Genomic DNA, 23,731 nt, shown 5'->3' with positions numbered 1-23,731 from the left:
ACAGGTCATGGCAGAGAGTTCTGACAAAATGTGGTCCACTGGAGAAGGAAATGGCAACCCACTCCAGTATTCTTGCCAAGAAAACCCCATGGAACGTATCACAAGGCTAAAAGAGATGATGCCGGAAGATGAGCCCCTCAGGTCGGAAGGTGTCCAATATACTACTGGGGAAGAGCAGAGGGTGTTTCCAAGTAGCGCCAGAAAGAGTGAAGCGGCTGGGCCAAAGCCAAAAGGACACTCAGCTGTGGATGTGTCTGGTGGTGAAAAGAAAATCCGATGCTGTAAAGAACAAGATTGTTTAGGAACCTGGAATGTCAGATCAATGAATCAAGGTAAGCTAGAGGTGGTCAAACATGAGATGGCAAGATTGAACATCAACATCTTGGGAATCAGCGAACTAAAATGGACAGACATGGGCGAATTTAATTCAGGTGACCATCATATCTACTACTGTGGGCAAGAATCCCTGAGAAGAAATGGAGTAGCACTCATAGTCAACAAAAGGGTGGGAAAAGCAGTACTGGGGTACAATCTCAAAAATGATAGGATGCTCTCAGTACGAATCCAAGGCAAACCATTCAACATCACAGTAATTCAAGTCTATGCCCCAACCACTGATGCCGAAGAAGCTGAGGTTGATTGGTTCTATGAAGACCTACAACACCTTCTAGAACTAAGACCAAAAAAAGATGTCCTCTTCATCATAGGGGATTGGAATGCTAAAGTAGGAAGTCAAGAAATCACCGGGATAACAGGCAGGCATGGCCTTGGTGCACAAAATGAAGCAGGACAAAAGCTAATAGAGTTTTACAGTCAGTAAAAACAAGACCTGGAGCTGACTGGCTCAGATCATGAGCTTCTTGTTGCAAAATTTCAGCTTAAATTGAAGAACGTAGGGAAAACCACTAAACCATTCAGGTATGACCTAAATCATATCCCTTATGAATATACAGTGGAGGTGAGGAATAGATTTCAGGGATTAGACCTGATAGACAGAGTGCCTGAGGAACTATGGACGGAGGTCCGTAACATTGTTCAGGAGGCAGCAACTCAATCCATCCCAAAGAAAAAGAAATGCAAGAAAGCCAAGTGGCTGTCTGATGAGGCTTTACAAGTAGCTGAAGAAAGAAGGGAAGCGATAAGCAAGGGAGAAAGGGGAAGATATATCCAATGGAATGCAGAGTTCCAGAGAATAGCAAGGAGAGACAAGAAGGCCTTCTTAAATGAACAATGCAAAGAAATCGAGGAAAACAACAGAATGGGAAAGACTAGAGATCTCTTCAAGAAAATTGGAGATCTCAAGGGAACGTTTTGTGCAAAGACGGGCATGATAAAGGACAAAGAAGGCAGGGACCTAACAGAAGCAGATGAGATTAAGAAGAGGTGGCACGAATACACAGAAGAACTATACAGGAAAGATCTGAATGTCCCTGATAGCTATGATAATGCGGCCACTGAACTTGAGCTGGACATCCTCGAGAGTGAAGTCAAGTGGGCCTTAGGAAGCATTACTAACAACAAAGCTAGCAAAGATGACAGTCTTCCAGCTGAGCTATTTAAAATCCTAAAAGATGATGCTGTTAAAGTGCTGCATTCAATATGCCAACAAATTTGGAACACTCAACAATGGCCACAAGACTTGAAAAGGTCAGTTTACATTCCAATTCCAAAGAAGGGCAACGCCAAAGAGTGTTCAGACTACCGCACAATTGCACTCATTTCACATGCCAGCAAGGTGATGCTCAAAATCCTACAAGCTAGGCTTCAGCAGTATGTGAACCGAGAACTACCGGAAGTACAAGCTGGGTTTCGAAGAGGCAGAGGAACTAGAGATCAAATCGCCAACGTTCGCTGGATCATGGAGAAAGCAAGAGAATTCCAGAAAAACGTCTATTTCTGCTTCATTGACTACGCTAAAGCCTTTGATTGTGTGGATCACAACAAACTGTGGCAAATTCTTAAAGTGATGGGAGTACCAGACCACCTTACCTGTCTCCTGAGAAACCTGTACGAGGGTCAAGAAGCAACAGTAAGAATCAGACATGGAACAACCGAGTGGTTCAAAATTGGGAAAGGAGTACGACAAGGCTGCATATTGTCGCCCTGCTTATTTAACTTATATGCAGAGTACATCATGAGAAACGCCGGGTTGGATGAATCACAGGTCGGAATTAAGATTGCCGGGAAAATTATCAACAACCTCCGATATGCAGACGATACCACCCTAATGGCAGAAAGCGAAGAGGATCTCAAGAGCCTCTTGTTGAGGGTGAAAGAGGAGAGTGCAAAAGCTGGTTTGAAACTCAACATTAAAAAAACGAAGATCATGGCCTCTGGCCCCATCACTTCTTGGCATATAGAAGGGGAAGAAATGGAAGTAGTGACAGATTTTACTTTCTTGGGCTCCAAGATCACCGCAGATGGTGACTGTAGCCATGAAATTAAAAGACGCTTGCTCCTTGGGAGGAAAGCTATGGCAAACCTAGACAGCATAGTAAGAAGCAGAGACCAACAAAGGTCCGTCTAATCAAAGCTATGGTTTTCCCAGTAGTAATGTATAGCTGTGAGAGCTGGACTATAAGGAAGGCTGAGCGCCGAAGAATTGATGCTTTCGAACTGTGGTGCTGGAGAAGACTCTCCCCTGGACTGCAAGGAGGTCAAATCAGTCGGTCCTAAAGGAAATCAACCCTGAGTGCTCATTGGAAGGACAGATACTGAAGCTGAAGCTGAAATATTTTGGCCACCTAATGCGAAGAGAAAACTCACCGGAAAAGACCCTGATGCTGGGAAAGACTGAAGGCAAAAGGAGAAGGGGACGACAGAGGATGAGATGGCTAGATAGCATCACCGATGCAATGAATATGAACTTGAGCACACTCCGGGAGAAAGCGCAGGACAGGAAGGCCTGGCGTGCTATGGTCCATGGGGTCACGAAGAGTCGGACACGACTGAACGACTGAACAACAACATAAGTAGCAGAGAGAGATTGCTTCTTTGCACAAAACCTTTGGCAAGGAAACAATGAAGAAATGGCCTAAACCCAGGGACTCCAACACGGTGCCCATGGGCACCAATGTACCTGCAGATACTTCTTTTGGTTCCCACTAGGCTCCCTGCTCAAATTTTACTTTATTTCTTAAAATGATGATGATGATGATGATGATGATGATGATGATGATGATGATGATTTTAACTGAGAGGCTGGCATGCTGCAAAGCAAAGGAGTTCCCAACAGTGCATTTTTATTTAGGTTCGAAAGAGTGGTTTTGTGTTTTGGAGCTTAGACCTCTACCTCTGCTTTGTACTTATGTTCATGGGCAAGTTACTTTTCTTTTAGTTTGTCTTCTGGAAAATGAGTATTTTATGACCAATTACCATGGCAACTATTTTATAAATGGGCAGGCCACACCCCCATGGCAGCTATTTTGTGAAAGGGCCCATAACACTCCCCAAATTTGAAGTGTTCCCATCAACCCAAAGGGGTGGGGACCCTGGCCTAAACTATAATGTGTTTGTCCCTTTTAAAAACTTGTGTCCCTGCCCAAAGGCTTCCTTCTCCATTATAGAGAAGCAGGCAAGGCACAGATTTCTTATCCTTTTCCCTGAATCCACAGAAAGAGGCTTTTGGTGCTAAATTGATCTAGTCCTGGCAGGTGGGAAATGGCATCCCAATGCTTCCCTCGTTCAGCCTTTACTGGAAGTGATAATCACCCTTAATCGCCCATCTTGTAGGTGGCTCCGCATACAGGATGTTTACACCAAATTTGTCAATTCCTGATTGATGGGATTCACTCTGCCTATCAATCATCCCCTCTTGGCTACCCAGGATAAAGAAGGGGCGATTTTACTTTGTCTTTGTCTTCAGTCATCTTCACCTGAACCTCCTGGAGGGGGGACCCATGCCGATTAGCATGCAAATTTACCTGGCTTTATAGTGAGTCAATGTACACTACATAAAAATCTATTTTGTCCATTTGTTTCATTGTACCTTACATGATTTCTCTCTCTGGTCCCTTTTGCCCATAATAAAAACTTTCTAAATTTAATACTGGGGTTGGCTGCCTACCATCATGACTCAAAGAGTAACCTCCCACTTGCCTAGACGCTTCAGTTATGCTGAAACACATATGGGCAACCCATGGTCCATGGGCTGCATGCAACCCTAGGCCAACTTTCCTATGGCCCACAGGACCCCTCCATGCTCCTCAGCTGATTTGGCTCCCCAACTGACTGGTGCTGAAAACAGCTGAGGAGTGCACCAATCAGTGTGCTCCTCACCTGTTCCCAACGCCAGTCGGGTGGGGGAGGTGAGTGATGGGACTGCTGGCGTGTGTGTGTGTGTGTGTGTGTGAGAGAGAGAGAGAGAGAGAGAGAAGGCACATGATGGTATCTCAATACTCCAGGAGGAGAAGTTCCTCTCCTCCTAGAGCATTGAGTGTGTGTGAGTGGGGTGGAAGGCTCTGTGTGTGTGACTGACTTACTGATTGACTGACAGAGGATGGAATCCTCCCAGAGGCATCTGGAGCTGGCCATTCTCTTGTCCCAAGTTAGAAGTCCCAAAGGGTGAGCCTGGCATTTTGAAATGATATCCGAGGCTAAGGTATATTACATCCAAAGGCTGTGTTTCTGGCAGTCAGGTAGCAGGACAAAACATGCAGGGCATTCTAGGTCATCAATGGAATTTGAACTAATAATGTGGCTGGCTGATTTCTAGTTCATGTTATACATTTGATGCCATACACATGCTATTCTTGGCTGTTGTGCTACTGAAAATCTTTTCCTGGTTTTAAAGTTAATTACACAAGCCATGGTAACTCGTATCCACCTCCACTCTTTGTGCACTATCCAGAAGAGAGTGAAATACTTTAGATTTCTGGATTATATGGATTGGAAATGGTGAAACTCTCTAACAATGCAATCCTATGTATATATATACTTGGAAGTAAGACCCACTGTGTTCAGTGATGCTCATTTCCAGATAAATGTGCATACTACACAGGATTGCATTCTAAGTAACTTGTAAATGTGATAGAGTGAATGAACTTGTTTCCTGGCAGGGGAAATTTGTACTATTCTGTTATAGTCATGTTTGCCCTCATGGATTAATTAATTTTATGTATATATCTATCTCAATCACCTGTGTGTCAATTAACTTCTGGTTCTTTTAGTATATCAGCCACAACTGATTTTTTTGCTTTTGTTTTTAATTAATTACAAGTTTATTATCATTTGTTTTCCTTAAAGCCATTTATTTTCCTTTCTTCTAGGCTGTACTGAGTCCTCTCATAGCAATTGCACTGAAAATATCTCAGATTCATGAGAGGACAGGTCGAAAGGGTCCTACCGTCATCACCTGAACCAAGGAAGGATCGCTAACCCAGGGCCAAATTTGAGAGGGCAAGGGAGAAAGAAGACCTTGCCCAAACACATCAGCTGTTTGTGCCTTATATTACTCTAAGGGTTTGAGGGCAATGGGTGGGAGGGGGGGAACAAAATCCAGTGCGTTTCATAATTCAGTTTCATTGATCTACTAAGACAGCAGTGCACTTACTTCTGTACTATGGCTTTAGTATCTTCTTATACACAAAAATAACCAAAGAGAAAGCTCCCTTTATGTCAAGATTGAGTAATTACAAAATACCAGCATGACAAAAAAAAATTATCATGTTCTGCATTTTCAAAGCAAGAATGGGTTACATACTCCCTTGGTTAGATTTTGTTGCAATGCACAAGTTCTTGGTATTAGTGTCTTGAGAATCCTTAGTTTTAATTTAAAAAGGAAATGCTGTTACGGGTAGGTCTGAAAGGCTAAAGCAATGTTTTCCAAAAGCTCAAAAACAGAAGAAATTCTCAGTTCCCCATGTTTTCCAAACCCATCTTTTGATGCTGAGCTGATCCATTATTTTGATCAGTGTTGAGCTGATCCATTATTTTGAACTAGAATATAATAGGGCTCTTGGTCACTCCAGCGGTCTGAAAGACTCAGCTGCTGAGAGGGGACTTATACAACCCAAGATGCCAGGATTTTTTCCCTTGATACAAAATGCCACACAAGGCACAGAGTCAAGGGAATCCAGCTCATGTACAGAATCTGCAGGTGTGGGTGTTCTAACCCCTTCTAGATGTTTAGCCTGATCTGCATGTTTACTTGGGTGTAAGTCCCACTGAGTTCAATAGGATATACTCCCACATAAGTGTGTATACTATTGCAGCTTTACACTGAGATTTCATTTAACTAATTATCATTTCCAAAGCATACTGGCAACTGCCATTCCCAATCTCCCAGCCGTAGTTCCGTGAATAACAAGTACTGTTTTATGCACCAGCTGAAGCCTGGCATCTATTACATTCATGCACATTTTATGTAGGTAAAAAGTTTGAATGTAAAAGTTGGAGAAAGACAATTATTATGCAGCCAGCTCTTTGGCAATCAGCTTTCATTTTCTGCTGTTCTCTGCTGTATTATTCACAAATGCCCACCCACCAGCACAAATGCTGTTCACATGTGGTTTACATGCTTGCAATGAAAAAGTACAATGGCCCTTTCCCACCTAGCTCCTTTCTAAACCTTCCTGTATTCAAATGTGACTCTGTGAAGTTTTAATTTGAAGGAGGTACCTGTTTTACTATTACTAAACAATGCTGGAGGAGATACCCTCCTTTTAGTATTTAGCTACTACAGCTGCCTCAGCAGAAATCCATGTTCTTCGTTATATTGTACTGATTTTGGAAAGGAAACAATGGGATTACCTTCCCCCCTCCATATTTTTAAATAAATGAGCTATCATGAATTAGATCCTAAATCTTTAGAAACTTTCTCTCAAGATGAACTTAGGTTCCCCTTCTTTAGGGATGAGTGGCCATGGCAGTCAGCCGGGTCACGTGACCCCTTTACAAAACCAAACGGTCACTTCAAAAGAATATGTCAAAATGCCTCTGTACACAGATTTAATCAGAGTACAGAAACTAAATTGGCATTGCTCTCTGGTTACATAAGTGTATGATAACTAAACGTTCCACTTAGTGACATTTCCAGCATGCTGTTTAGAACTCTTAATAGTTGGAAATATAATTCTTCTGAAGTGTTAGTCCTCTGAGATGAGTCCAAATATAGGAGTCAACAAAATGAGGATTCTGTTCATGGATCCTCCAGGAAATGTTTGAAGTCTCCACACAATATCTCCATGTTTCATGCTTTCCTTTAAAAGCCAGCACAGAATGATACATTGGACGTAAGTTTTCTTACTTGTACATACTCCTGTAACCCTGAAACATTACATCAGAAGCAGCCCTTAAAAAACCACCACTGCCTTAGAGAAGATGACTTCCAGCTCTGCTCAGTGGAACACATACTCTTATAAATGGAACTTTGATTTGGCTCCTCTCAGACTAATAGTACACTGAGGGCCAAACTACACATTCTTCAAATCATGCATTCGTGGTTGAATTAATTACCTCAGTGTAAGCCCATGTGGCTCCAGTTTGGATCAGAACCACAGTGCTCTGGGAGGGTGGGATTTAAGTTCCCCTATCCCATTTTCATCCCAAAATTCCACCCCCACAGGGGGAGGGTTTTAAAAAGAAAAAACATTTGCATTGGAATCAATGCTATGTATGATTTGAAGAATATGTCATTTGGCCCTGAGAACTGTAGTGGCCATTTTAAGCCCCTGAACCTTTTCCAGAGCCATTTAGAACATAGCAGTAGTCAGGGTCTTTTCTTTAACACCTTAAAGGAGGAAGGCGGTTGGGAAAAGGCAAGCAGAAAGGCTGTAAAATTAAGAGCGCTTCATTTTGAATGCATTAGAGTTAATTAAACAACACTAAAGTGCATTGCACTTGTCATTTTTACATAACTCTGGTTAAACTACTTGGGAAACAGTGTTGACATTCCTTTAACCATTTAAGGAATGTCAACCCTGTTTTTCAAGTAGTTTCTTTTAACCAGAGTGCAGTGTAGTGTGCTGGAGTGTTATGGTTGTGAGTGTGTTTTGAGTGGAGTGGAGCTCAAGAGGGAGACTCTCCCAAATAAAACATCTATATTGCCTGTGGAACTATAATAAATTGAATGAAGTTTCAGAAGTACTTCTCTAATTCATTTAGCTCTCTGAAAGCCTACGAAATGCTTTATCAGAAGGTCATAGGATGAGTCATCAGAGAACAGATGGAGGAGAGGAGAAAGGATTGCTCAGTGAATGCTTGGGTACAGCAAATGGTTTGTGTGCCTGTGAAAGAATAACATGGCTCCAACTGTGGCACACGACACTGAAATGATAAGAACTCCTTGTGCATGTGACTCATTTGAATGTTTTTCTTGGGAACAGAGGTGTGGCTGCTTGTCATTTGTTGAAATGGCTTTTGTGCAATCTGATACTTTTGTAGCCTAGTCATGTTCATCACAGTGGTGAAATGTGCCTTTTTAGTGCAATCTTGAGTGCTCCTGTGCTTTAAGATATTGATTTGGTTTTCTTTGATATTTGTCTGAACTTGCTATGACATATAATACAGTGCAATGCCATATTTCTGCCTTGCATGGAATTGCTGATGAAAGGACAAGGCTTGCCCGAATACAACAGACTTTTTTTTAGCTGCGTCTAAGTAAATGAGGCACTGTTTCCTCACTTCTAAAAGCACAGTGTTTTAATTGCAGTATTATTAAACATCTTTTTTTGTAAATCAAAAGAAGTGTTATGGTTCCTTTTTATGTAGCACTAGTACAACCACACACCCCACGCTGTAAATATTATCCAGCAGCAAGTGGCTGACTTGCTGTGATGCCACAGCGGTCCTTCACTGTGTAGCTTTGCTACTCTGATGGTAAGAGGGACAGGGCTGTCATGGCCTAAACAGCTGGGTGCTGAGCAAAACCTTGGAGACGTTTAGACATGGAATATAACTTTTGTTTAATTAAACTGCGCAAGCATTGCTAATTTGCCATGGGCTTTTGGACACGACCTTGTTGGTATCTTACTGGAACCCATTCAGTGAGAGATACTGTGAGCTTATTACTTTCTTTTAACAGTTGCACTGCTTCTCACACAGGCTTATGCATAAAGGCACCAAACCAGGGATGCAGTAACTTCCTATAGGGGCTTACCCTTAGGAATAACTCTTCTCTGGATCGCTAAGGAATAGTTCCAAACCTATTAATTTTGTCACTATGGGAATAACTCATGGTTCCCTTCACATGAAAATGCTCAGCACAACGGATCATCCATGCAAGTTCGTCCAGATCAGTCTGTGTGAATCATAGCTAGCTTCATAGGGAGTTGTAGTTTTCAGGATCTACATGTAAATTGAGTGGACTGTTCATTCATGCATCTGTCTGCAAGAATCACTAGGAATCCTCCTTGCCATAGTCAAAAGGTTGTTAGGTTTTGGCCATGGAATTTTAGTGTACAAACTATTCTCAGCCATAGCATTCACTGGGGAAATTGCTGGCTCTTAATCAAACCTAATTTAATCAAACACAGTACTGTCATTAGGATAAATGAGATATGAACTGAACTTTATTTTACAAACCACTATAAAAATAAATAAGATGATGGATCTGGAGGAATATTCTCCAAACTAAAAAATATTGCCTTCATTATTCGTCTTGAGAAAGCTGAGAAACACTGTCAAGTCATGGGTTCTGTAAACATTTGGCCTTGAAACATGTGGCACTGGAAGGTAATTGGTTGGGTTGGCTCTCTTGCATGGTGATGAGATGAGAGAAGATATACATTCCAGGGTATGCCTATAAAACTGCTACTAAAAGTCTCCTGTGGGATTTCTTTATTCAGCCATGAAGCAACTTGTTAAAATCTTTCAGAAGCTCTGCTAAAAGGTTTATTGCATTCTACTTTGAATTGTGTTTGTTGTCTAATATGGAAGCACACGTTCCTCACTTTCATCAAGTAAATGCCACTTTTCCCTGAAAATGTTTTTCAATACAAAACTTTATTGTATGAAAAAGAAAGTGCAATGCAACATTAAACTGTGTAAACCAGTTAGCCCCTGAACACAGAACAAACATGTTGTTACAAAATAAATGCCAACTGTTCATCAGGAGATTTCCTCTCCCAAAGTTAGCCAATGCTAACAAAATAAAGGAAGTTGACATCAAAGCTCCACAGGAGATACAAAAAAAGTAAGGTATTACATATTACATATGGGCATACGGCGCACTAATGCTAATGATCTTACAGTGTAAGTGTCCATGGCCTCCATACGTGGGTTGGCCATTTTTATCAAGATACGAGTCAATTGTATCAGATTCCCCTCTCCCCTCCAGATCTGAGAGGCAGCTGTAGTGAGTTATTAGGAGTACATAATGGAAAACCACTAGTTGCATTACTGATACAAATAGCCATTTTCAAAAGTAGAATGCCTGCACAAAGAACATGTTCTTAACAGCATATTTCATCTAGAGAATGTGTTGTCTTCATGCCTTTGTGGCTGGGGGGTCCTCTGTAACCTATTCCCTATGTCCCATATATATATGTGTGTGTGTATATATATTGCACAAACATACCACAATAATTAAAAAAAAACAAAGAAAATAACAGACTACAACCCAGATAAACAGTTTAAATCCAAACTCTTCAGTTTAACTCATATACACGTCAGTGTAACTACTTGAGATTAAATTGAAGTCTTTGTTTACTTGGGCTGTAGAGTTGGACTATCCAGCACAATCAAGACTTAATCTCGTTCTCTCACCACAGCTAGCTCTCTGTTACAAGATCTGTTCATCCTTTTATACAGAGGAATGCCTGGAAAGTAATTAAGGCAGCTCAAGAGTTTAACTTTGGAAAAATGTCTCTCATCATCCTTGTAAATGCCAAGGACAGAATAAAACATTTCCCCACAGCAAATAGCATAGCTGAGCTAGCTCAGTATATATGTATGCCTCCCACATTCATCATTAGATGCTTTGCTTTTAATTTCTCCTTTCACTCTTTCAAAAATGTCCCTGCCTCTGGCACTCCATGCTATTGTTCTTTACAAGATAGCAGTGGTTCTTGCAGCCATTTTTTTAAACACAGGCAGAATAAAACCACAATAATGTAAACAAACAGATCTAATTGTTGCAACCAGCTAGCAATACCGGTTTGAACTCAGCAACATCATCCACAACCCATGCCACACCAGGTTTTATTCCTGGTTGGAAGTATGTTATTTCTGACATAACCTTTCTAATGCCACATGGCCAGCCACTGAGTGCTACCACAAGGCTATCTTCGCACCTGGCGCTGACTGATGGAATAACACTGTCCTCTGTTCACCTTAACAGAGCTTTGGACATGGCCTAACCACTGCCTTGCCTATGTCCCAGAATAGCAGACATGGCTTATCTGCTCCTCAAGTCCTTTGGCAGGCCGTTTCATTAGCGGTTGGTCTCTGGCACAGGTGCAGTAGAAGTCTCTTCAAGTGTTGAGTCACCCTCTGTAGCTTGCTGCTGCACAGATATTTCATACGATGGTGGCCGTTGTGCCTGAGGGTTAGCTTCCTCAATGAATTCAAGGCTACTCTCTGTGTACAGAGGTGGAGGTATGTTGTAAGTATCCTTCTTTTGTTGCAGTGGGCAGACCGGCAGCGGAAAGGTCTGCTTTTCAGGGTCAGTACTGTCTTCGTAAGATGGAGGGTAAAAGTCAGGCCTGCAAAAATCACAGCCAAGACAAAAAAACACTGCTTAAAAGAGAGTTCTGTTTTAAAATTACAACAGTCTATAGTGTGTTGCTAAATAGTTTGCACCAACCCTGGTGTTCAGATCCCACATCTGCTCACCACATTGCCCTTTCTCCTCACATTTCAGAGGTAGACCCTCACAACCATTTTCATTACCTCCGGAACCAAAAGTGCCTACATTTAGGTGAAGCTATGAGGAGAAGAATGGGGGCACGGGGGGTGGGGGCATTTGTGTGACAGTTTGGCATTATAGGCCTTGTCTCTGACAATCTACTTTCAGGAGTACGGTTGTAACTTCTAGTGACAATGTGCTAAGGCTTGGGCAAGGAAGAGTGAACCTTATTTTTGTCCAAGTTACATCCATTACTTCTATTAGAGCCTCTGTATTTGAACAGGAAATGCATATTTTATCTGAGCTTATTTATACTCTGAGATTTATTTTGCAATGCAGGCTGCAAGCTCTTTCAAAGTGTTAAATCTTCCTGGTTATCTAGCTAGGGTATGTGCTGTGTTGTATTTATAGAGCTGCTGCTTTGCCGATTGTGAATGTTTATGGTGCCGTTACCACAACAGAACAGGAAGTGACATTTGTATCCATGACCCATTAACAAACTTTGCCAGGCTGGAGGCCAGCTTGATTTAAGGAAATGCTCCTTGTGAGAGCATCAGTCTTCACTCTAGGACTGGTAGAGACATTTACACAGATAACAGTGAACAGCCATATGTGTTTATGGGTTTGAGTCATGCCTTCACATTTAAAAGACCCAGATTCAATTTTGGGATGTACAGTATTCTGGAACTATTTTAAAGTAATCTATTTTGTTTCTCCTGGACTCAGAGTATACTGTATGTTCACTAGCAGGCATGGACCAAAACTTTTTTGTCATTCAGTTATTTGTTTCTTCCATTTTGTTTGCTACCCTTCTAGAGAAGGGTTTCTCATAACAACTTTGTGAGGCAGGCTAGTCTGAGAGTTACTGACTCACCCAGTGCCACCTAGTGAGCTCTGGGACATTACTCTGCAGTAATGGAAGAGACAGAAGAAAAGCTACACTGCAGAACATATCAGGTTCGATCCAGATTAGGCTAGCTGCACTCAGATCCCATTAAAATCAAAGGGGGTTAGGTTATTTTTATGACTAACTCTTCATATTAGTTTCATTGGGCCTAAATCCAACTTGGGTTGGATACAATAGAGGTTCCTGCTAGAGGAAGTAGGGCTGAGGCAATTTTCACATATTCCCCCTCTAGCCCCCTAGCACCACTTCCAACACTGTTCCAGAGGATCCCCTGATCCTTCAGAGCAGCTTTTTCAGGGTAACAGAGTTGCAAGGGAAAGGGAAATTTGCAAAAAAAATCACTTCTCCCCCTGTCCTCCAGCATGGGTAGTCTGGATCCAACCCATTAAATTAAAAAAATAAGTTTTTCAGAATAATATAAAAATGTGAGAATAAAATAAACATTTTAATGTGAAGTAGAAAACCATCAGGTGCAATATGTATTATGTGTGTATTATATATAGCAACAGGAAACATAATGAACAAATATTTTTAAGAATTAAGTAACCAGGAAGCAAGATAACAGACTAGAATGAAAGATCTAGAGTAGAATTAAAACCAGAATACAAATGGCATGACATTTTATAAAAATAAATGTCTGCTGTCAGGAGGAGTAAATCTACCTCTTAAAAATGAACTTCTATAAAAAAAAAATACATATTGAGTACAGCTCAGTATGGATATGCAACATGGATGACAGGTAAAAAAAAATAGAAAAATGAATCAAAATGTGGCCCTAGAAATACTGTGTAAAGAGACCTGGACAGCAAGGAAAACTAATTAACAAATATTGGATAGAATTGCAGGGAGGGACAAGGACTCTGCAAAGTGTGAAAAAGAGAAAATCAAGTCTGATAAGAACAGTCATGGTGGATCAGACCAAGGGTCCATCTAGTACAGCATTCTGTTCACACAGTGGCCAAACAGCTCTCCATGGGAAACCCACAAGCAGTATATGAGGGTAACAGCACCCTCCCACCCATATTCCCAAGCAACTGGTGTACACACATGAGAGCCAGTGTGGTGTAATGGTGAGAGTGTTGGACTGGGAGCCAGGAGAACCAGGTTCTAATCCCCACTCGGCCATGGAAGCTCACTGGGTGACTTTGGGCCAGTCACAGACTCTCAGCCCAACCTACCTCACAGGGCTGTTGTTGTGAGGATAAAATGGAGGAGGAGGAGGATAATGTAAGCCACCTTGGGTTCCTTGCAAGAGGAAAAAAGGTGGGATAAAAATGCAAGCAAGCAAGCAATAAATAAATAAATAAATAAATGGTGTAATGCCTCTGATACTGGAGGTCGCATATAGCCATCAGGACTAATAGCCACTGATAGCCTTCTCCTCCAGGAATTTGTCTAGCCCCCTTTAAAAGCCATCCAAATTGGTGGTCTTCACTATGTCTTATGGCAGTGAATTCCATAGTTTAACTATGTGCTGTGTGAAGAAGTGATGGGGCACATCCCAAGAAATAGTGGACTAGTCAAAGATGTAATTGAAGAGAACATGAAAGAAAGAAGAGCAAAGACTAGGTACATTAAATAAAGCAAGTTTAAGGAGGAAAAAGTGAGGGAAACATGCAGATTGAAAAGGGTTTCACAACGTCAAAGAACAATCTATGGACATGATGACACATACCTGTCTATGGTATTGATGTGACTATCTCGCAGTCTGGGATTTCCTTGAATAATGCTGTGGAATAGGCTCTTGTGCTTGCTGGCCTCATGATAAGTGCTCCAGAAGATTCCAGAGATGAGAAGTAAGAACCCCAAGGGTAACAGAAAATATGCAATAGGCAAGCTATTGCATGTGCATGCAGAGGCATTTGTAGAGATGCAAAAGGCTCCCAAGCAAATAATGGCAAAGCCAACCAAGAGCACAAACAAACGGAGGAATGAGAGGAAGTTCTTCGACATCTTTGCAGTTCACCCCAGACTCCACTTTGGGTATCTCTTAAGTGCTCCTTCCAGCCTAAGTCCACGGTTTTATACGTTCAGAACCAATTGGCCTTTGCACATGTGTTAAGATACTCATTAACTATTTGAAGCAGCCATAAGATCTCAAGAGATTAATTTATAATCAAAACACTGCTCAAGAAGAGACAACAAATGCTTCCTGTATTGTTTCTCTGCCAGCATAAACTCCGCAAACTTTTGCTGCCTGTGGTGCTCATTGGGTAATCAGTCACGCAAGTGTCATTTTTATTTGAAATAAGAAAATTCCATTGATCTTAATGTTCTCTTAAAAAGTGAGCAGGGGAAAAATCACTGTTAATTGGGCTGTTCTTTGCTACATTTTTGGACTTCTTCTTGGCTATTTAACCCATTTAATGACCTTGATGATCTCTGTAGATTTTAGATTATCTGTATAATTTTAGATTATCTGTATGCTAACTAATATCATTAGTCAGATACTAAGGAATTACTCAAAGCCAGTTTAGGAGACTAGAGCAGTGATGCTAAACAAACACACACTTCAGTGCAATCATTGTAAGTCAGATTGCAACCTAAGGGCCCAGCCCTGTGAGGTGCTGTGATGAGGCAGCAGTTCCTAGGATCTGGTCATACTAGAAGCCAAGTGACAGCATGGTGGCTGAACTTGTGCCTTCCTCAGCACTGAGATCTATCTTCACTTTCACTGTCAGAGAAGACAAATCCTGTTGTTCTTGTGCTAGTGACTATGTGCTAAACTTTTTGCAGGGCCTGGGAGGTAGCAGAGGAGCAGCTTCCCATTAGCTCCCATGCACAGCATATTTCAAGCTGTACTAGTGGTAGTATTTGTAAAATGACTGGCACATGTGAGTGTTGGCTGAAGGTAATAGCAGGGAACAGAGGAAGGAGAAAAAACAGAGTTGCTTGACTACCAGGAAAGCACTGTCATCGTTGCTAGCAGTTGGGTTACATTTTAGCTACAGCAACTCTGCAGCCAAAGCCAGACTATCAATAGATTCCCAGCAAAACTTCCTCCTAAGGCTGTCAACACATATTGGTTTAGTTGGGATATTGTTCTTGGTAGGTGGTTACACAATGTAGCCTTCATTACATACGCTACCTGGAAAGTGTACGCTTCCATCTGGTTTATGAGAAATGTACAAAGGAATCAAGGCCACTGAGTGAAAAGAAGAGATACCACCCAACACACCATAAAAGCTGTTATAAATCAGCATCATCCTGGTTCTGCCTGTGCTGATCTCACTCTTGTAATTTCTCTATCCACTTGGAAATGACGCAGAGTGCCTCCCTATAAAATTGTCAAGGACATGGGAATGTGCTAAGATGCCCAACAAAAACAGTAACCTCCATGAGGGAGCCATGCTGTCAGTGACGTCAGCAGAGAAAAATCCTGCTAAAATCTGCAGAGTCAAGGTTTAAATGCAGAAACTCCCTTGCAACGTGGAAGTCAGTTAAAACAAACTATGATGTGACAAAAAATATGATAACTTCATTTGTTAAAGAGCTGCAGCTGACAAAGGTAAAGTGAAAGTGCTATTGTTTTTTGTGTGTTTTCAGCTTTAATATTCGCTCATTAAACATTTAAGTTATTTCATTATGGATCCTATTAAGGAAGGAACTACGCATTACAAGGCAAACATGGAGTTCTCATCTGGGTGTTTGTCTTGTGATGCTTATGTAGGGGTGGAAAGCCAATTGTTGTTCAGTCGTTAAGTCGTGTCCAACTCTTTGTGACCCCATGGACCATAGCACGCCAGGCCTTCCTGTCCTGCGCTCTCTCCCGGAGCGTGCTCAAGTTCATATTCATTGCATCGGTGATGCTATCTAGCCATCTCATCCTCTGCCATCCCCTTCACCTTTTGCCGTCAGTCTTTCCCAGCATCAGGGTCTTTTCCAGGGAGTTTTCTCTTCGCATTAGGTGGCCAAAATATTTGAGCTTCAGTTTCAGTATCTGTCCTTCCAATGAGCAGTCAGGGTTGACTTCCTTTAGGATGGACTGATTTGACCTCCTTGCAGTCCAGGGGAGAGTCTTCTCCAGCACCACAGTTCGAAAGCATCAATTCTTCGGTGCTCAGCCTTCCTTATAGTCCTGCTCTCACAGCCATACATTACTACTGGGAAAACCAAAGCTTTGATTATACAGACCTTTGTCGGCAAGGTGATGTCTGTGCTTCTTACTATGCTGTCTAGGTTTGCCATAGCTTTCCTCCCAAGGAGCAAGCGTCTTTTAATTTCATGGCTACAGTCACCGTCTGCAGTGATCTTGGAGCCCAAGAAAATAAAATCCGTCACTGCTTCCATTTCTCCCCCTTCTATATGCCAGGAAGTGATAGGGCCAGATGCCATGATCTTTTTTTTAACGTTGAGTTTCAAACCAGCTTTTGCACTCTCCTCTTTCACCCTCAACAAGAGGCTCTTGAGATCCTCTTCGCTTTCTGCCATTAGGGTGGCATCGTCTGCATATCTGAAGTTGTTGATAATTCTCCCAGCAATCTTAATTCCAACCTGTGATTCATCCAACCTGGCATTTCTCATGATGTACTCTGCATATAAGTTAAATAAGCAGGGCGACAATATGCAGCCTTGTCGTACTCCTTTCCCAATTTTGAACCACTCGGTTGTTCCATGTCTGGTTCTTACTGTTGCTTCTTGACCCTCATACAGGTTTCTCAGAAGACAGGTAAGGTGGTCTGGTACTCCCATCTCTTTCAGAATTTGCCAGAGTTTGTTGTGATCCACACAATCAAAGGCTTTAGCGTAGTCAATGAAGCAGAAATAGACGTTTTTCTGGAATTCTCTTGCTTTCTCCATGATATAGCGAATGTTGGCGATTTGATCCCTAGTTCTTCTGCCTCTTCGAAACCCTGCTTGTACTTCCAGTCGTTCTCGGTTCACATGCTGCTGAAGCCTAGCTTGTAGGATTTTGAGCATAACCTTGCTGGCATGTGAAATGAGCGCAATTGTACAGTAGTTTGAACACTCTTTGGCATTGCCCTTCTTTGGAATTGGAATGTAAACTGACCTTTTCCAGTCTTGTGGCCACTGTTGAGTGTTCCAAATGTGTTGGCATATTGAGTGCAGCACTTTAACAGCATCATCTTTTAGGATTTTAAATAGCTCAGCTGGAATACTGTCATCTCTGCTAGATTTGTTGTTAGTAATGCTTCCTAAGGCCCACTTGACTTCACTCTCTAGGATGTCCAGCTCAAGTTCAGTGACTGCACTATCATGGCTATCAGGGACATTAAGATCTTTCCTGTATAGTTCTTCTGTGTATTCTTTCCACCTCTTCTTAATCTCATCTGCTTCTGTGAGGTCCCTGCCTTCTTTGTCCTTCATCATGCCCATCTTTGCACAAAACGTTCCCTTGAGATCTCCAATTTTCTTGAAAAGATCTCTATTCTTTTCCATTCTATTGTTTTCTTCGATTTCTTTGCATTGTTCACTTAAGAAGACCTTCTTGTCTCTCCTTGCTATTCTCTGGAACTCTGCATTCAGTTGGATATATCTTCCCCTTTCTCCCTTGCTTTTCACTTCCCTTCTTTCCTCAGCTACTTGTAAAGCCACATCAGACAGCCACTTGGCGTTCTTGCATTTCTTTTTCTTTGGGATGGATTGAGTTGCTGCCTCCTGAACAATGTTACAGACCTCTGTCCATAGTTCCTCAGGCACTCTGTCTATCAGGGCTAATCCCTTAAATCTATTCCTCACCTCCACTGTATATTCATAAGGGATATGATTTAGGTCATACCTGAATGGTTTAGTGGTTTTCCCTACATTCTTCAATTTAAGCCGAAATTTTGCAAGAAGCAGCTCATGATCTGAGCCACGGTCAGCTCCAGGTCTTGTTTTTACTGACTGTATAGAGCTTCTCCATCTTTGGCTGCAAAGTACATAATCAATCTGATTTCAATATTGACCATCTGGTGATGTCCATGTGTAGAGTCGCCTCTTGTGCTGTTGGAAAAGAGTGTTTGCTATGATCAGCGTGTTGTCTTGGCAAAACTCTATTAGCCTTTGTCTTGCTTCATTTTGTGCACCAAGGCCATGCCTGCCTGTTATCCCGGTGATTTCTTGACTTCCTACTTTAGCATTCCAATCTCCTGTGATGAAGAGGACATCTTTTTTTGGTGTTAGTTCTAGAAGGTGTTGGAGGTCTTCATAGAACCGATCAACCTCAGCTTCTTCAGCATCAGTGGTTGGGGAATAGACTTGAATTACTGTGATGTTGAATGGTTTGCCTTGGATTCGTACTGAGAGCATCCTATCGTTTTTGAGATTGTACCCCAGTACTGCTTTTCCCACCCTTTTGTTGACTACGAGTGCTACTCCATTTCTTCTAAGGGATTCTTGCCCACAGTAGTAGATATAATGGTCACCTGAATTAAATTCGCCCATGCTTGTCCATTTTAGTTTGCTAATTCCCAAGATGTTGATGTTCAATCGTGCCATCTCATGTTTGACCACCTCCAGCTTACCTTGAGTCATTGATCTTACATTCCAGGTTCCTAAACAATCTTGTTCTTTACAGCATCGGATTTTCTTTTCACCACCAGACACATCCACAGCTGAGTGTCCTTTTGGCTTTGGCCCAGCCGCTTCACTCTTTCTGGCGCTACTTGGAAATACCCTCTGCTCTTCCCCAGTAGTATATTGGACACCATCCGACTTGAGGGGCTCATCTTATGGGGTTTTCTTGGCAAGAATACTGGAGTGGGTTGCCATTTCCTTCTCCAGTGGACCACATTTTGTCAGAACTCTCCACCATTACCTGTCCGTCTTGGGTGGCCCTGCACGGCATAGCTTATGGCTTCACTGAGTTACGCAAGCCCCTTCGCCACAACAAGGCAGTGATCCATGAAGGGGGGAAAGCCAATTACAGGGGACAAGTGACAGGCAAGAGATGCTTAATCCTTCCCCTGCCTACTGATTTCCCCTCCAAGCCCTCCCCACAAACCACCTCTGAAACTGGCACTGTCTATATTGTATCTCAGTAAAATTGAAATAGGTATATAAATATATATGCCTGAAAAAATGAAGGCCCTCATTAAACAATCTTTACTACAATTTACTACACTAAGTAAATTTCATTGTGGACATCTCATGTCTGGGACTTTTAAAATTACCATTTACAAGTTACATGATGGAAGGATGACTCAGAAGCTCACTGAGTTCAATCTTATGAGGAACCTAGAAAAAAAAAATCACGCCCTTCTGATAAACCAGATTCCCAGTTCAAATCTCAAGGTAATCTTTTTTTCTTCTTTTTTGAAAAAAGTTTCATGCAAAATATTTATTGGTGAAAGAAAGGATGGACTAGATTCTGACAATATAGTGCGAAACATAATTTAGGCACTGCACTTTGGGCAAAGTAACATTTCATTTCAGATTACGTAAAAGCATCCCCTGCCAGTTTCTTGCAATGGGGGGAGGGAGGAACGGCTGGGGTAGCTAACAGTGAGAAGATATGTGGTTTCTGCTGCAAGATTGTATGCACCTCCCATTCACCCTGAACAAGGCATCAAGCTCTTCAGATGATCCAACTGAACACTCAAAGTAGCCCCTATCGTCTGCCGCAGCCTGTATCTCCTCCCCCGGTCCAAGCATCCCTGAAAAGTATCCTTGGGCAGGCAGAGGCAGTGGAGAGAGCTGCAGGAGGCACTCCTAGACCCTGGCAGAGCATAGTTTCTGGACTATGACCACAAGTCCCAGTATCCCCAGCAGGAAACTGACATTCCGTCCAATTGGCTTGCATCCAGGATACCTAAGGGATTGTCTCTTCCCATATGAACCTGCCTGATCACTAGGTTCTGTGGGTGAGGCTCTTGTTTTTAGGACTATTTTATCTGTTGTGACCTGTCTCTGATTTTATATGCTTTTATTTTATGATGCATTGTTGTTGTTGTTTAATATGTTGCAAGTATGTCTGTATAATATAGTCTTTGGAGGGGCTGAAGGCAAAAGGGGGCAGGACCAAAGGCCCCCAAACACCAGTATATTTTAGTTTAAAGTTCTTAATGCCAGTTACTAAGCCTTAGTAGAGACATTTCAATCTTTTAGCATGGAATGGGGTGGGGGGCAGGGATTGAACAAAAGCTGGGAAACCACTGAATGGTTGGTGGTTGAGAGAAGGGCCTGGGGAAGGGGGCCTGGCCATCTGGGGAACCCCGGAGGGCCACCTTGGGACCCCAGGTGTGCCATATTTGTTCCCTGGGCCTGAGGTTCTACACCCCTGATATAATGGAAGGGTGGAATATAAGGATTTTAAATAAATAAATAAATAAATAAATAAATAAATAAATTTCTGCCAGAGAGAATCCTCTCTGGGGGAAATGACACATGGAGTGCCCGTTTTCTCATATAGTTCTAGTCCCTCCTGAAAAAGATGCTCACAGCAGGCTGCATCTGCCTCGAAAGAATTTGAACCAGGATATTTGCCTATGCAAAGACCCCTGTTCAAATTCTCATTGCACCCATGGCTGTAGTAGATGGCTGATGTGGTGTAGTCCAGGGTATAGACCTGGGCTGGCCATTGTCCTTCTGGCCACCTGGACCCACAGCCAGCTCCCTCTGGAGCCTGGCCCTTTCAAAGGCCTGACCCAAGACATTGGTGAGGAAAGAGGGAAATCCTTTTCTAGAACTCCATGTTTAGGGAAGCTCACTTTGCATTTGTCTTCTAACACCTGGCAAAGACCTTTCTTTTCTGCCAAGATTTTGGCCTGCTGAGTTGAAATTATTAGCTTCCCTGGAGAGTGAAATTATACCTGATGTGTGCTTGTTTTACCTGCCTGTGTCGTTTGATATTATATTGTATTGTTTATTGATAAATTGTTTTGAAGAGATGTTTGTGAACTGCCTTGAGCATTTCTAAAAGGAAATGTGAGACATAAATACTTTAAATAACTACTTAGGGCACAATCTTATGCATGTAGGACAGAAAGAAGCCCTACAACTCCCAGCATTCCTCAGTCAGCCAAGCAGCTTTGGCTCTGTCTTCCAAATGTCACCTGGCAGCAGCCATTCCATCAGGCTTATGAGAGGGAGAGAAGGGAAGCGGGGTCTCTCCATCAGCTGAACTGTGAGACCAGCAACTTTTGACTCTTCCCTCTTTGAACTGCTTCTATTCCAGCTATTTGTTATAAGAAATTTGTAACGAAAAACTAGTGCCTGAGTTTGCTTCTTTCCTCTTTCCCCCCAATTGCTTTTCCTTTTGTGTTGTGTCTTTTTGTGCTGTGGAAAGCGGCACAGCTTTGGCCTCCAGCTGCCCTGCCCTCTTCCTTTCCTTTCTGAAGAATGCTGGACCCTGGTCAATACAGGGGCATGCTAGACAAAGGAAAGGAGGCGGGCAGGGTAACTGGAAGCCAGAGCTCTGCTGCTTTACAGCTGTCCAAGATAAACATTAAAAAAACAAAACAAATTAATTTAAAAAAACAACAGAGGGCTTAGGTGGTGCCAAGGGAAGTATGGGGGGGGGGGGTGTACCATAGCACATCTTGCCAACTCCAGGCCAAGACTATGGGCTCTGCCCATTAAGCAACAGTTGAATTCAGTCCAGTGTCAATTAAACTTGTATAAGTGATAGAGTGTGTTCATTTCAGTCAGTCATATATTTGTACAGTTTTAGCAGGGAAATCAAGGCATTTAACTGTGATCCCGACTCCACCAAGTTCAGATCAAGGTCCATAGGTACAAACTTAGCATAAACTTGCCATGATCTTGGGTGGATTCTGAATCCACCCAAACAAAATCTATGCATTCCCTTCTGTGCATAGTGGGGTGCGTGTGTGTGTGTGTGTGTGTGTGTGCGCGTCCAAGCGTGTAACTTAGTGGGCAGTGGTTGATTAACAAATGTATAGCTTGATGTAGCACTGAACATGAAGAAGAATGGTGCTTTAAAAAAAAAAAAAAGCATGAAGAGAAATAGTGGTTTTAATATTTCTTTATGATCAAAGAGGTAGTGATCACACTCCCCCTGTTTACCTGCATTATTCACAACGAAATTCTGCTGCAGTGATCACCATAAAATGTTGCAATATACTACCTCCGAGAAATGTAAGTCCTGCCTTAATTGTGTGCTTTTTTGTTGATTGCACAAGAAAGATACTGATAAGATAACCTGCAATGGCTTGCCATGATAGCTAAATGGGACTTCGATGTGCAGTGGCAATATACCTCTGAGTACCAGGTGCTGGAAACAAATGATAAGGGGTGGTCGTCATCTTCATGCACCATTTATTTATTTACATCCCACTATTCCTCCAAGATGTTCAAGGCATCATATATCATTCCCTTCCCAATCTTATCCTCACGACAACCTTGTGAGTTAGGTTAGACTGAGAAACCGTGTCTGGCTGACTCATTGTGACTGACCTGGCCACCCACTGAACTTCATGGCTGAGTGGGGATTTGAACCTGGGTCTCCCCAGTCCAACATGCGAACCATGACATGACACTGGATCTGATACTTATGAAGGCCAGGCAGCTGGCGTCTCTGTTCTTGGAACAGAATGCTGGACTAGATTACCGTGGTCTGATCTGACGAGTCTGTTCTCATGTGGCCGAAGGAGACAGAGCTTTCCATGCCCACAGATCAAATAAGTGCTGCTGGTGCTTCAGCCAGTATTCCTGAAAAGTCACAGATGCGTCTTACAACTATACAAGCCTTTTCCAAATGAACAAGGAGGTTCTCTTAGTAAATACTCCGTCACTCTTCTGTCGTTTCATAGACTATTATGGGTGGGATGGTGTCCCCTCAGGGCTCACAGGGGGACTTTTCCATTATATGCTTCCAAGAGACATTTAAAGTACTTGGGTAACTTGTTTATTGTTGTGTTTCCCCCAGTCTCTAGGGCTCCAAGTTGCAGTACCCCCTTAGACATTGAGCCATTTGTCCCCTTATGTTCTGGGATAATGGCTCAGCTTGCACCTCAGCCTCCCACTGGATCTGGCACTGTTTGATAAAGTGCTGCTCCCTCTACCTTTGACAACAGCCCGGACTGGCCTCCGTTGATGATACCAGGTGAGCCTCTGAGGCTCTGTGCATTCCTGCA

General features: G+C 42.4%; 2 protein-coding genes across 3 annotated transcripts in view; one reads left to right on the top strand and one right to left on the bottom strand.

Moving 5' to 3' along the window:
- Positions 1–8,678, top strand: part of PGM5 (phosphoglucomutase 5) — a 74,308-nt gene extending 65,630 nt beyond the window's left edge. Inside the window, exons 11-12 of one of the 2 annotated variants that reach the window (XR_014787767.1) lie at positions 5,268–7,260; positions 7,909–8,678. Coding sequence is in view for 1 of the 2 variants with exons in the window: in XM_084834378.1 (XP_084690504.1) it covers positions 5,268–5,357 (90 nt within the window). In the remaining variant the exon portion in view is untranslated. Of the gene's footprint in view, positions 1–5,267 lie in introns of both variants that reach the window. The other variant, XM_084834378.1, reaches the window with a different exon arrangement.
- An 814-nt stretch (positions 8,679–9,492) lies between these two features.
- TMEM252 (transmembrane protein 252) lies at positions 9,493–14,688 on the bottom strand. Its single transcript, XM_084832123.1, has 2 exons — positions 14,368–14,688; positions 9,493–11,642 (listed from the first exon to the last, which is right to left on the bottom strand). The coding sequence occupies exons 1-2, from the start codon at positions 14,643–14,645 to the stop codon at positions 11,372–11,374; spliced, it is 549 nt and encodes a 182-aa protein (XP_084688249.1). The 5' UTR covers positions 14,646–14,688; the 3' UTR covers positions 9,493–11,371.
- Positions 14,689–23,731: the final 9,043 nt, after the last annotated feature.

This window comes from Heloderma suspectum, chromosome 2 (genome assembly GCF_057233095.1).
Source record: "Heloderma suspectum isolate Gila_16-S chromosome 2, 16-S_ref, whole genome shotgun sequence".
Taxonomy (NCBI): domain Eukaryota; kingdom Metazoa; phylum Chordata; class Lepidosauria; order Squamata; family Helodermatidae; genus Heloderma; species Heloderma suspectum.
This window is presented reverse-complemented; position numbering and strand designations above follow the sequence as displayed.

Bases quoted from the DNA above. Each gene is read 5' to 3' on its own strand.
- TMEM252 (XM_084832123.1), bottom strand. From the start codon at position 14,645: ATGTCGAAGAACTTCCTCTCATTCCTCCGTTTGTTTGTGCTCTTGGTT. The intron at 11,643-14,367 runs GTATGTGTCATC...TGATTTTTGCAG, and splicing joins CACATCAATACCATAGACAG to GCCTGACTTTTACCCTCCAT.